General features: G+C 57.1%; 2 protein-coding genes across 2 annotated transcripts; both read right to left on the minus strand.

Moving 5' to 3' along the window:
- Nucleotides 1-151: 151 nt before the first annotated feature.
- GCAT (glycine C-acetyltransferase) lies at nt 152-6,142 on the minus strand. Its single transcript, XM_068401213.1, has 9 exons — nt 5,929-6,142; nt 5,717-5,847; nt 5,019-5,120; nt 4,363-4,509; nt 3,910-4,064; nt 2,020-2,102; nt 1,475-1,646; nt 911-1,032; nt 152-508 (listed from the first exon to the last, which is right to left on the minus strand). The coding sequence occupies exons 1-9, from the start codon at nt 6,131-6,133 to the stop codon at nt 357-359; spliced, it is 1,269 nt and encodes a 422-aa protein (XP_068257314.1). The 5' UTR covers nt 6,134-6,142; the 3' UTR covers nt 152-356.
- Nucleotides 6,143-8,126: 1,984 nt separating this feature from the next.
- On the minus strand, nt 8,127-9,120 carry H1-0 (H1.0 linker histone). The gene has a single exon (XM_068401621.1). It carries the CDS (start codon nt 8,900-8,902, stop codon nt 8,312-8,314), a length of 591 nt encoding a protein of 196 aa, XP_068257722.1. The 5' UTR covers nt 8,903-9,120; the 3' UTR covers nt 8,127-8,311.
- Nucleotides 9,121-13,576: the final 4,456 nt, after the last annotated feature.

Consider the following 13,576-nt stretch of genomic DNA (forward strand, 5'->3'; position numbering starts at 1 on the left):
CAACGCTACATTTCCATCAGGAGCAGGAGCTGCGGCGCTTCAGCACCAGGACTGAGGCTTCAGGGAAGACAAAGCAGTGTCCAGCCACAGCGAAAGAGGATGGGGATGGGCTGCAGCTCCCAGATGAGAAAACAAGAACCGGACGAATATCTGCTGCACTGCAGGACACCTTTAATGACACAAGAGCTGGTTGCCAGTGCCGCTGCCAGCACGCTGCAACAGACACAGCCTCCCGCAGCCTGCAACGCCTCGAGGACTGGTCCTGCTTTCGGCAGCGTGTTGCTCAAGCCTCTTCCCCTGGCACAGGCACTTGGTCGTGGGCAGGGAGGGTGCCAGAGGAGGTGTTTGCTGGCCCCTCAAGGCAGCGCTCCGTGTTTCCGTCCCACCTCAGTGAAGGCTTCCACACAGCGGTCGATGTCCTCGTCACTGTGCACAGCCGAGATCTGGACCCGGATGCGGGCCTTTCCCTTGGGGACCACAGGGTAGCTGAAGCCAATGACATAAATGCCTGGGGAGGAAACGCATGGAGCGTCAGAGCTGGCTGGGAGGGAAGGAGGCTGAGGTGGTACTGGGTGACAGAAAAGCTTTTGGATCCTCCCTCCCCTCTCAATAACCGTTTCTAAGCTTCAGGGTTTTCAAGTGGCACCTGCTCCCAAGCATGGAAAGGAGGGTTAGGGCCAGTGATGGGGATGGAGTCCAGCATGGCAGGACAAAAGAGCTAATGTAAGCAAAAGGAGGTGAAGCCAGCAACAGCTGAGGGATACCAGGAGGACATTTGCAGCTGGAGGGTACAGAAATAACAGATTTCATGCAGGAACATCCTCTGGAGGAGGGATGATGGTGGCAACGCCACCAGCTGTCCCTTCCCTCAAGGTACGTGTCTACATCCAGAGCTCCCTCCCCGGTTCACCTCTGTTCAGCATGTCCTCAGCCATCACTGCCGCCAGCCGAGCGTCGCCGAGCATGACAGGACAGATAGGGTGATCTTTGCCCGAGATGGTGAAGCCAGCTGCTGTCATCTTGCTTCTGAACCTGGTGAAGAGAATGAGAGGATGAGTAAAACCTCGTCACCCCTGTCCTTGGGGACTGCTGCCTTGCTTTCCCCCAGGGGCCCTGGCCACCAAGGGCTGGCTGTGGTTCTGCTCCACCATGCATCTCCTGTGCAGGGAAGGGATCTCTCTTTTTGGAGTGACCTCTTGCCATTTCCTGCCCAGCTCCAGGGGGCTGCAGCTGCTTGAGGGGCAAATGTGTCCCAGTTCGCAGAGCATCCAGATGTGGCACATCTGCCCGCACATCTGTCTGGCACACAGAGGCACACCCTGCGGTTTCTCCTGAGCACTCCCCGGCTGTGACTTGCAAATTGCCTTCACAGCTATCACCGGGGAGGGGGGGTGTGTGTGTGAGTAAACACACAGGGACAACTCATTCCTAACAAACCTCTCCTCCTGCTCCCACCCCAATATGGTCCACTCACCGTTGGGTCTTGGCAGCCATGGACTGTGCAATGGCATTGCTCTCCATGAGCAGGTCCAGGGCCTTGGATGCACAACCCACCACGGCAGGGGGTAGGCTGTTGGAGAAGAGGTACGGGCGGGATCGCTGGCGGAGCAAATCGATGAGGGGTTTGGGGCCAGTCGTGTACCCACCTGCAAATGGAGGGAAGAGAAAGGTACCCCACTGTGACCTGTTCAGAAGGGGGTTCCTCGATAAAGCCAACCTGTCACCTACAGCAGGAATTTCAGTACAAACCAGGCCTAAAAAAATCACAGATGATGCCTTTTACCAAGAATTTCCACCTTGATCCCAAAAGCAAATGCATGGGGAAGATGACAGTGGAAGAAGCACATGGCAGGGCCTCCCTTGACCCTGCAGCAGGGTCCTAAACTGAGCCTCATGCCACCAGTAGAAGAGGACAACTTGCATTTGTTGCTCTATCATTACGCAGAGGAAGGAAACATCAAAGCGATGTTCTGGAGCTCTTTAGGGCATGGAGGGCCTTGGACAGGAAAATGCCTTCACCTGCAGCTCCTCCAAGAGCTTTTCCCAGAGTGGAGTTGATGATGGTGACTTTATCCATTACTCCAAGGAGCTCATCGGTACCCCTGCAGAAAAAGGAATGTCCCATTATCAGCTGTGCCAGCACACACTAGGGAAGCTGCTCTACACCTGATGGCTCAAGGGAAGCAAAGTGCTACCAGCCAGGTCTCTGGTGTCCCCCCTTCTGGTAAAGGAAGAACACCCCCTTGTGGCAGTTCAACCCAAGTGTTGACCTTCCCTTCTCCTGCCGAAAGGCTAAGCTGGGATCTCCCAAGGTAAGAGCATGGGTTCTTCATCCCTTACAGATGGAAGAGCGCTCAAACTTCCCACACAGAATTTTAATACTCCAACAGCACTAGCCGTCAATGTAGGTCTTGCACAAGCATCTGACACGCCACACTGTTAACATGCGCCAGGAAAAACAGTTGCCTGGCTAGAGTAGCCAATGTCCTCTGAGGTGGGCTGTGCACATTGCTGATGTGCTGCCTTAAATACACACAGGCCTAAAGCACTTGTGTCAAGGTCTACACTAGTGGAACCAACCGGCCGTGGCAAACGTGCTCTTCAGCTTTGTGTCCTCCAGCCCAAAAAAGGCAGGACAGGGCACGGCCACCCAGCTGTTGGCTCTCTTGCAACACAGTGTCATAGACAACAGCATCAGGTCAACACTGAAACTAGCACAACTCATGAAGCGCTAGGTAACCGTTCCCTCTTCCTCAAGCTGTTGTGCACTTACACACCTCAGTGCAGTCAAGCAGTTGTTTTGGCAGCTAGTGGGACCAGAGAGCCCACTAGGACATAGCAACAAGGTCTACCTCAACTCACAGGATGGCTACGATGCCTCAAGGAAGGGAGATTACAAGACAGACAGACCATCCTATGTTTTCTTCCTCATGAAGACGCGGATTTGAGAAAGCTCAGTACAACTACAGGGTCTGGAATATATTAAAGCTCAACACGACCACCTCCCTTGTTAGTGATGAATGCCATCAGGAGTGGCAACCCTTCTCTTAAAAGGTGTCTCTCGCACCATCACTTTGATCCACGATGAAAGATTTGCCGTGGCCTCGGTGAGAAAACAAGGCAAGTCCTCTTGCTTAGTTCCCACTTCACACCCATTTCACAGCTTGATGTGGACTTGCCAGCTTCCCACATGAGATGTGCCTAGAGAGGAGAGAGCTGCAAGGGAGCTCTTCAGAGAGCAACTTTTGGCTTTTTCAGAGATGGCTTTCTCCTCTTGTCATTTCCTGCACCATCCTTCCACCTGAGGAGGGACACATTGCTCATTCCTACAGGTTTTGTCTCACACAGGTCTCTACCTTCCAGTAGAGAGCAGGAAGGACCACGCAATGGAGCGCTTGGTGCTCATGTGCCCAAAAAAAAACCAAGCACGTAAAGCATCTGTTCTCAGCGAACGCCTGCAGCAAGTGCACTGCTTGGCATGTGGGCGATCTCCAGGGATGGAGGAAAAAGCTGCCCTGAGGAAACTAATCAAAGATAACTCCACAACACCTCCAAGACCCAAGCATTTCAAAGTGATAGCTGAAAGGAGCAGGATTCGGAAATCAGAAAGTCCAACTGCTTGCCAGGAGAGGCAGATGAGGTGGTCACACCATCCCTTACACACAAAGGAGCAGCTGTTGTGCTGGGATGGGTGAGTGCTAAAGCATCTCCCTTCAATCCCCTCAGGTGCCCCAAAAGGGATATATCATCAGGAGGGGAGGGCTGAGGCACCAGTGGGGTGCAAAGCCTTCATTAAACGGTGGTTCCAGGAGTCCCCACACAAAAATACATTGGCCATCACCACCTTTGGCCTTGCCTCAGAGGTAATTTGGGTCAGGGGGGAGAAACAGGGGTAAAACAGCCCCTTACCGGCCATTGGGTCCCAGGAAGCCTGTGGCATGGCATTCATCAATGAAGACCAGGGCATCATACTTCTGGGCCAGCTGGCATATCTCCTTCAGGGGTGCGATGTCGCCATCCATGGAGAAGGCACCGTCGGTGGCCACCAGCCGCAGACGATGTTTCTGTGGGAGGGAAAGCAGCGTCCCCGGGGATGAAGATGTCACCCTGAGGAAAGGGGCTGGCGAAGGAGACTGGGACATAGTCCAACTCCTGTAGGCAGCGGATATATCTAACCGAGATGGGGCTTTTGCATTACAACGCTGCTTCCCCACTTTGCCTGTCCATGCCTACCTGTGCCTATCAGAAAAAACGATGCCTATTGCATGTGAAAAGGCAGAGCTCACACTTTGGGGCTGGTTACTGCGTGGGTAGCACAGCCAAGCGAACACCCTCATGTTGGGGTGGAGCAAACCGCTGTACCTGCGCATCCTGCAGCTTGGCCTCCAGGTCCTGCATGTCCATGTGCTTGTAGCGGTACTTGTTAGCCTTGCACAGGCGGATCCCGTCGATGATAGAGGCATGGTTCAGCTCATCTGACAGCACCGCATCCTCTGGGGTCAGCAGGGCCTGGCCACGCCAAACAGAAAGGGTCTTCCTTTACCCCAGGGTGCCAACCCGACGAGATCTTCCAGCATCTCTCAGTGCACAGAACGAGGCTGCGTTTGACTGCAGCTGCCATGTCTCTCCTGGCACCGCTAAACTTTCCACTTTCCATACCAGCCTCCTTAGGCCAGGCTCTTGCCTGTGGCTTCCGAGCTCAAAACATCCCTCCCCTTTCCTAGCAAGCTGGAGATCACCCCTTCCCCCTGCCTATGCTTCAAGGGGGAGTACAGACCTCCCAGAAAATGGGAACCTTCCCCAAAACCTGGAGCTGGCTGAGGAAAGAGGAGGTGAGGACTGATTAAACAGCTCTGTGTGGCTCCCCCATCCAAGGGCACCAAGTCAGGGTTCTCCACCACCAGCCACTGCCATCTTCTCTGCGGCACAGAGCTCACAGCAGAGCCTCCGGAAGGCACAGCAGGCACATCGCCATCCCCTCCCTCCTCCATGCGCAACACAAGGAAAGCCCTACAAACCTCAAAGATCCCAGCGTTGGCATCAAAGCAGCTGGCATAGAGAATGGCATCTTCCCGCTGGTGGAAACGCGCGATCTTCTCCTCCAGGTCCTTGTGTATGCTCTACAGAGAAGAGAGGACTGAGCGTCACCGGTGGGGCAGCACAAGTTCTTGCTTGCCCACTGCTGTTAGACACTGAGGAAACAGCCAAGTTTTATCCAGAAAAGGTGTGCGTGCGTGGGAGAAGTTAGCTATGTTCAGAAAGCATTTGTAAACACGGCCCTAAAATGTGGTTACGGGTTTGGAGGCCAGAAGCGCAGCAGGGAGACTCCAAGCTCCCCACCCACGGGGAAGCAGCTCTGAGTTTTCTCTGCACTTCACCAGCTGCGGTTCTGAAAGGGCTCCAGCAGGGATAAACTGGGGTGGGTTGGACAGAGCCGTTTCAAGTCAGGCTCGCTGTAATTTTGACACTTTAGGGAGTGAAAAAGGCATTCACTTTCTGAATTCAGAGGGGGGGTTCGTTTCTTTGCTCTCTGAGGGGTTTTAATGGTTTAAGTTGGCGTATTTCCAGCTCTTCGGCTAGCAGGGACCCAGCAGGTTTTTTTTTCCTTCCAGCCACGTGTACCTCAGCACTGTGCACGCGTGAGAGTGCCGACACGGGAATGTGAGAGGAGCCCCTGAGAAAGGCTACCCTGGAGCAGGGGACGCTGCCCCGGTACCTGGGTACCGCAGATGAAGCGGACGGAGCTGAGCCCGGCGCCGAACTTCTCGAGGGCCTCCACCGCAGCACTGATCACCTCGGGGTGGCTGGAGAGCCCCAGGTAGTTATTGGCGCAGAAATTGAGGATCCCTGAGGGAAGAAAGAGAGAAGCGCGGCCGTCGCACCGGGGGATGATGCCGAGAGCCCTCCCCGCCACCGCCCCGTACGCACCGGTTCCGCCGCCCTCCAAGCGGAGGTGGGGACCTTGCCGGGAGGAGATGACCCGCTCGCTTTTCCAAGTGCCGGCTCCTCGGATGTCTTCCAGTTCGCTCTCCAGCCGCCGCCGGAGCTGAGCTACCGCCGCTCCCGAAACCCACCGGGGGCCCCCGGCCCCGCCGCCGCCCCGCAGCACCCGCACCGCCGCGCCGCGCCACATCCCGCTACCCCGCCCCGCCCCCCGCCGGCGAGGGGGCCCCGCCCCCCGCCGGCGAGGGGGCCCCGCCCCCCGCCGGCGAGGGGGCCCCGCCCCCTCGCCGGCGGGGGGCGGGGCGGGGCGCCACAGTGGCTCCGCCCCCTCCCCTCGGACTCCTGCAGCTTGAAGGGACTCGGGCATGTTCTCTAGAAGGTGTTCAGGCCTTTTTTTTGGGGGGAGGCTCTGTCCCAAGGGGTTTATACACCCCAAAACCAGGTGATTTGGGATCTCTGGAGGCTGAGGGATTTGGGGGAACCCCATCCATGGGATTTAAGAACTGTAGGGGGGTCATGTACTGTGGCCCGAGGGGTTTTGAAGCAACAGGCCGTCATGGAGCTCGAGGATCAACAAGCCCAGGAGCATTAGGTGCCCCCACCTAAGGGATTTGGGGTCCTCAGCACAGGTGACTTGGATGCTTGCATTTAGATGGTTTATGGGTGCCCACCACAGGGGGTAATGAACCCATAGGATGTGGGTGTGTCCAGCTGAGGTGACCAAGGCTCTTTTGCTGTAAGAGGTTTAGGACATACCATCTGAAGGAGATTAGGTACCCGAACCCAGGGAATTTGAGCACTTTGGCCGAAGGGGTTTGTGACCCACAGACCCACCGGATTGAGACACAAAGAGACCAGCTGGATCAGGCATCTCCATCCTCTACTACAGCTGACTGGGATCCTGTGGCCAGAGTGGTTTAGACCCCTCATGTCCAGAAGGATTAGGCACCAGGCTCTTGAAAGGGGTTTGGGGTCTTCAGCCTTGGTGGTGTGGGTGCCTGTGGTCCAAGGGTCTTAGAAACAAGAGCCCAAAGGGATTAGGTGCCTCCAGGCCAAGGATTTCCGTACCCTGAACTATATGATTTGGAATCCTCGATGGCTAAAAGGCTCAGGCACCATCTGCCCAAGTGATTTAGGATCATCAGTCAAATGGATCTTAGAGCTACCATCTGTGAGGGTGAAGACCCTGGGCCTATGGGATTTAGGCATAGCAAGGCCAAGGGGACTGGGCACCCACAGCCAGTGGGATTTCAGAGCTCCTAGCACAGGTGGTTGGGGATCCTGACATCCAAGGAGTTTAGATGTCTTTAGCCAAGGGGGATTAGGCACCTCCTGCCTGAGGCTGTCAGACCCTGCTGAGCAGTAGGGCCGGCCCGCAGGCTCCCTGCCAGCCCTGGCTGTCAGGACCGCCCAGCACTGCCCGGGAAGGGGTGCTGGCAGGGGCCAGGCAGGCCCTGGAGCCGTGCCAGTCCCTGCTGGGCACAAAGCCAGAGCCCTGAGGTGACAGTGGGACTGTGCCTATCAGTCCTGCCTCACCCTGCCCTGGCTGCCCACCCCAGCCTGCCTGCGGACCTGCCCACTGCCATGCTCCGGCCCATTCCTCCCAGGGAGCAAAGCTGTGTTTGCCCCTTCTCCCTGGAGATCAACCCCTTCCCACTTGCTGGACACCTCCAACTCCTTGAAAGCAAACGTGGACAGACCTTGGCCCCGCTCCACCTCCTCCGTCCCGTCCCTGCTCCAAAAGTCCCTGCCACCACCCAGCTGCACCACGGTGGCTCCGCAGGCAGGGGGGCAGCCCTATCGCCCAGCTGGCCATCTCCAGCACCAGCCAGACGTCACACCCAGCAGCCCAGCACACCTCGCTTCCGCCCCATGGTGGGGACCTGGGGCACTCGAGGAAGGAGCAGGGAGCCCCTTTTCCTCCTCGAGGGAAAGGCTGGGGCTCTCGTAGCCATATGTTCCCACTTCCCCTCCAAGACAGGCAGAGTCTTTGCCCAGCCCCAGCAAACACACAACCCCTCAGGAGCTGGGGCAGGATCAGGAACTGAAATCCTGTACGGCCTCGACAGACACACCGAGTCACCATCACTCCCAACAGCCAAGAAGCAGCCCAGTGTTAAAAGAAACAAGACACACACAAAAGAAATTTCTGAGACGTCAAAATAAAAACCCAGACCAGTAACTCTTAAAAATGGGAACTCTCCATACCAAAGATGTTCCTTTTTTCTTTCATTAGCTGCCTTGTTTTAGCTATTTCCAGACAGGAATAGATCAATTCTTTATAAAATGCAATAGAAAGGGGTAAAAATAAAGGCAAAAGCTATTTACAGAAACCAGCAGGGAAAGCACTGAAACGCCTCCCGACTCCTCACTTCTTCTTGGGTGATTTCTGGGCGCTGGACTTGGCTTTGGGTTTCGACCGCTTTGCCTTCTTGGGCTTGGACGCCTTCAGCGACTTGGCCTTAACAGCCTTTGGCTTCTTGGCTTTCTTCGGGCTGGCCCTCGACTTCTTCCTGGCTTTCTTGGCAGCAGATTTGGGCTTCTTTGCCGGTGACTTGGCTTTCCTGGGTCTAGCCGCTTTCCGGGGTGATGTGGATTTCCTGGCCACCTTCTTCCTCTTCCTGGCTGGGGACTTCTTCACCTTGTTGGCCTTGGCCAGGCGGAAAGAGCCAGAAGCGCCGACCCCTTTCGTCTGCTTGAGGACACCGGCAGCGAGCAGGCGCCGGATGGAGAGCTTGATCTGGGTGTCGGCATGCTGGCCCACCTTGTAGTGGCTCTTCACGTACTTCTGGATAGACTGGCGGGACGAGCCGCCGCGGCTCTTCTCGGCCCGGATGGCCGCCGCGATCATGGCCGAGTAGGTGGGGTGGGCTGCCGGCCGCCGCGCCGCCCTGGCCCGCTTGGGTTTGGCGGCTGGAGCCGGGGCTGGAGCTGGAGCTGGAGCCGGGGTCTCTGTCATGGTCGGTGCTTTGCCCCGCGATGCCCCGCTATCCCCTCGCAGCGGGAAGCCTGGCCCGCCCGGCCCGGGACCCCCGCCCCTGGGCGGGGAGAGGCTGGGGGAAGGAGCGGCGGGTCACAAGCGGTGCGGAGCCGGTGCAGAACCGGTGCGGCGGCGGCGGCGGCGGCGGTGGTGGTGGTGGCGGTGGTGGCGGTGGTGGCGGTGGTGGCGGTGGTGGTGGTGGTGGTGGTGGTGGTGGTGGTGGTGCCGCCGCCGCCGCCGCTCCCGCCACCGCCTCTGCGGCCGCGCCCGCCGCCGGCACCCTTTAAAGGCGCGGTGCGGACCGCGGGGAGGACTGCCCCGCACGCGCCACCCGCCCGTCAGCCGCTGGTGTCCCCGCGTGTCCCCTGCCCCGCCCCGGGCGCCCGCCGGGCTGGGACAGTGAGGGACATCAGAGGATGGGGAGGGACAATGGGGGACAGGGAGGGATGCTGGGGGGGACACTGGGTGGGGACGAGGAAGGACACTGGGGGGGACACTGGGGGACAAGGAGGTGCACTTGGGGGGGTCGCTGTGTGGGGATAAGGAGGGACACTGAGGAGAGATGTTGGGGGACAGGGAGGGATGCTGGGGGGGACACTGGGTGGGGATGAGGAGGGACACTGGGGGGGACACTGAGGGACAAGGAGGTGCACTTGGGGGGGTCGCTGTGTGGGAATAAGGAGGGACACTGAGGAGAGATGTTGGAGGACAAGGAGGAGCACTTGGGAAGGAAACACTGGGTGGGGACATGGACACTGGAGGAACATGGAGAAGACAAGGAGAAGTACTTGGGGACACTGGGGAGACATGAGAGACAGGACAGGGACACTTGGAGCAACACCAGGGCATGTGGAGAGACACTTGGGGGGGATGCTGGGGGTCTGGGAGGAACATTTATGGGGGACACAAGGAGGGACCCAGGGAGAAACATCAAGGGACAAGGAGAGACACTGGAGGAGACACTGGGGGTGACACTAAGGAGAAAAGGGGGAGCATTGGGCTCAAAATAGGCTGAACAGCAGCACCCCACAGCTGAATACCTCTGCTCCCCCTCCTCGGCCCCCTTTGCTCCCCACCAGGTGCTTTGGGGACATCAACTCAGCACTCACACGTGTGTGGCGGGGATCACAAATAACAAGCTGTCCCCTTTTTTTGGGGACACACACACACGAGTCTTTGTGAGGGGATGGAGCAGGGACATACAACAGCGACAATCAGCCACCCTTTCTGAGCTGGGCAAGCTGTCAGCTGCTCCCGGGAGATTAAACGTAGCCGCTATCATCGTCTTGCCCATAGGATTTCAATGTTTTCCCCCTTATTTCTGCAAAACACCCAGGCTCAGCCCCCTGGTGCCCACCAACACGCCGTGCAGCGCTCAGAGGTGAACCCCAGCACCTCCAAACCCCCCAGCTCTTCAGCAGGGCATTGAAATACACAGAAAGCACCTTCCTGTAACCTCTGTGCCCAGGGGCATGAAAACCACCCGCCAGGGACACACAGAAGTGTATATAAAAGTAGGTATAGATACATAAATACAAATAAATATAAATGTAGAAATAGAAATCATAGAAATAGTAGAAATAGAAAGAATAGAACTAGAACTAGAACTAGAACTAGAAATAGAAATAGAAATATAAATAGATAGAAATAGAAATAAATAGAAATATTTGATGCCCCCTCCCCGACAAACACATGCACTACGTGAGGGTGTGGCGTGCCCCTGTCCCGGGAGGAGGCACTTGGCCCCCTGATGCTTTCCCACTGGTGGAAGCGCTGCCAGGAGCATCCCCTTGTGCCTCCCTCCCCAGTACTGCTCTTTCACATGCCCCGCTTCATTTGGGGAGCGGGACAGGTTCGCAGCACCTGCAAACCACTCGATTTTATTAAGAGCAAAGAGCTCCTAATTGCAGAGAGAAACAACCATCCTCCCACCTCCCCTGGGATTTTTTTTTTTGCTTAAGACCTAACGAACACATCACTTTCCATCCAATACAGAGTGTGCAGGCGGCGAGCTCTGGTGGCCTCCGTACATTTTGACCGGCCAAAGGACCGCTCATTTTTCCTAGCCGGGAATAAACTGCCGTCGCTGGTTGCCTGCATGTAGGCAACCCGGGTGTGCGCAGATAAGGCACCATCTGCTTTTATTTGCATCCAAGTTTTTAACCGTCAGAAGTGGCTCAGCCGTATGCTGGGCTCTGAGGGTGGATGTGGAGGGGTGGCGGGGTATAAGCATCGGTCCTGAGCCCCCGGGGTTGGCACAGCACCGCGGGCTGATCGCAGAGCCGCCAGCCTTAAACACCAGGCGGCCATTATCAGGGCTGCGCAGTGGCTGGGGAGGCAGGGAAGGGGGGAGGCAGAGGGCAGGCGCTTTCCCTGACTTTAGCCAGCTGAAAATTAGGGTTCTAATCTCAGCCGGTCACCTGGGCAGCTCCTGCAGCCGACCAGGGCTGCTCAGCCTCCTCCGGCGGGTGCCGCTGCTGGCAGGCAAACACGCTCTCCCCCTACACGTGGGGGTCCCAAGCCCTTCATCTGGGCTAGCTCCCTAATTTTTAGCCAGTCAAAATAGAGGGAACACTCCATGACCCCAAGAGACTTGGAAGAGGGAAGGGGTATAGGTGGTCACAGCTCATCGGGCTGCTGCTGGCCTTGCACGTGGCAGGGATCCTGGTCAAGGTAACCCCTAAGCGCCCCACTTGATATCGGAAAGCACCCCTTGAACCCTGCGTTGTTACACCGATGCATCCTTAACATGCGCTGGCCAGGATCGAGAGGGGTTTTCTGGCCCCTGGTGGGATGACGGGGCTGGAGGTGGGATGCAGGTGCTGCAGGACAACGCAAGCCCCTCTGCTCTGGGAAATGGGGTCCAGCGCTGCCGGCACCCCACTGCAGGCAGCACGAGGGGGCGCATCCAGAAGGAAAAATTATTCCCATGGGCCACCCATGCTGCCATGCCTGGCTTGGGCATGCCTGTATTTTTGGCTGCAGGAACTTGCCACCGTGCCCAGGGTGGGATGGGTTACCCTCTGCATCCCCTTTTCTCCTCGAGGAGAGCTACCCAACTGCTCCATGCCTCCTGTGCCTCCCGTTTCTGGCATTATTCGGCAGAGATTGGGAAATCCCACTTCTCTGACGATCCCCAGAGGCCAGACCCTGGCAGAGGAATCCTGTCCGTAATCCCATTTGCCTTCTCCTCCCTTCCCACACTGTGTTCAACCAGACCCCATGGGGATTTACATGCTTCCAGCTGCAGATTTCATCTTAAATGATCAAACTGTGTCCATCGTGGAAGTGCTATGGATCTGCTGGGTAACAGCCCCTGCCTTGTAGGGGCAGGATGGCTGTTCATTGGCATCCGAGTGCATCGGGGCGCTTCTGGCGACTAATGCCAGCGCCAACATTTTATTTTACCCAGTTTCCATTTTCAAAGAGCCTCAAAATCCCCAACAGTGGCACTTGGCCTCACTGACACTCAGATCCAAGTGCTTTTTTAGTGGCAAAACAGGGAAATTGGCTCATTTTCCAGCCGTGCTCATCAGAGCTTCAGCCCCAAGCCCCTGGCATGCGATGCAGCATGGTCAGCCCAGCACGAAGCCACTCAGCCCGGCCACCGCGAACGGCAGAGCGGGCTTTAACGATGCCAGTAAATGGTGAAGGGGTATTGCTGCTGGCTGCTGGACCGATTACCACTGTTTTAAAAGATTTACAAGCTGCTTTTTAAGGGCAAGCTCCTCACGCGAGCTGGGATGCTGGCTCTCATGCAGTCAGGGTGCCGTATGGCTGTGGGTTTTCCCTGTGCTTGAGGTGGGACGTTTCTCACAGTCACAACCCAGCTGCAAGCAAGTGGATGGGGTACAGGCATTGCTTTGGGATGCTTTTTGGGTGCTGCCGGCCATCGCGCCTGTTGCCCGTGGGCATTTTGGTCATCTCCTCTCCAGGCCATTCTCCCCCACCCAGCTCCCCTGCACCTGGGAGATAGCGATGCAGAGACGACGGGGTGACCATATCGCCCCGCCACAGGCGAGATGGGGGCCGCCCGATTAACGCTGAGCCGTTTTGGGAGGCGGCAGTCTCTCATCACCCTGGGATGATGGGACGCTCCTACCCAGCTGGCAGCTGATCTGCAGCTGCAGAACCTCGAGGAGGGGCAGCTCAACTGCATGTCGGGTGCCCACACATTTTGCCTGCGCTGACGCGACACATTTATCAGGGTCAGCAGCCCCTGGTCAGGAAGGGGAAAAAAAAAAACACCACCCCAACAAACCAACCCAAACAAACACAAGATATTGAGCCCCTCGGGGAAGGGGCTGGTGAGCAGCGTGCCAAGCACTGCGCGCACCAGCAGTCTGCAGCTCACCCCTCACTCACCCTCCACTTGCCCCCAGTGCCCCACTTTTGGAGGTTTCCTCCCCCAGGAGTAAGTACGACCACACAGACCATTGTTTCAGTCCTTGTTTTTTCTAAAAACCACGAAACCCCTCCAGCCTGCGACACTGTGCCCTGAACCCCGTTTTTTTCCTCCTTTCTTGGTCCCTGCTAACCCCCCATGGCAAGATCATCCCCTGCAGCCTTGAAGCAGCTGCCCTGAGCTGCTCTATCCCCTTTTTCCTTCTCATCTCCAGCCCCCACTGTGCCAAATGCTCGCCCTGTCCCAAA

The sequence above is a fragment of the Nyctibius grandis genome, chromosome 5, assembly GCF_013368605.1.
Source record: "Nyctibius grandis isolate bNycGra1 chromosome 5, bNycGra1.pri, whole genome shotgun sequence".
In the NCBI taxonomy this organism is placed as follows: Eukaryota; Metazoa; Chordata; class Aves; order Nyctibiiformes; family Nyctibiidae; genus Nyctibius; species Nyctibius grandis.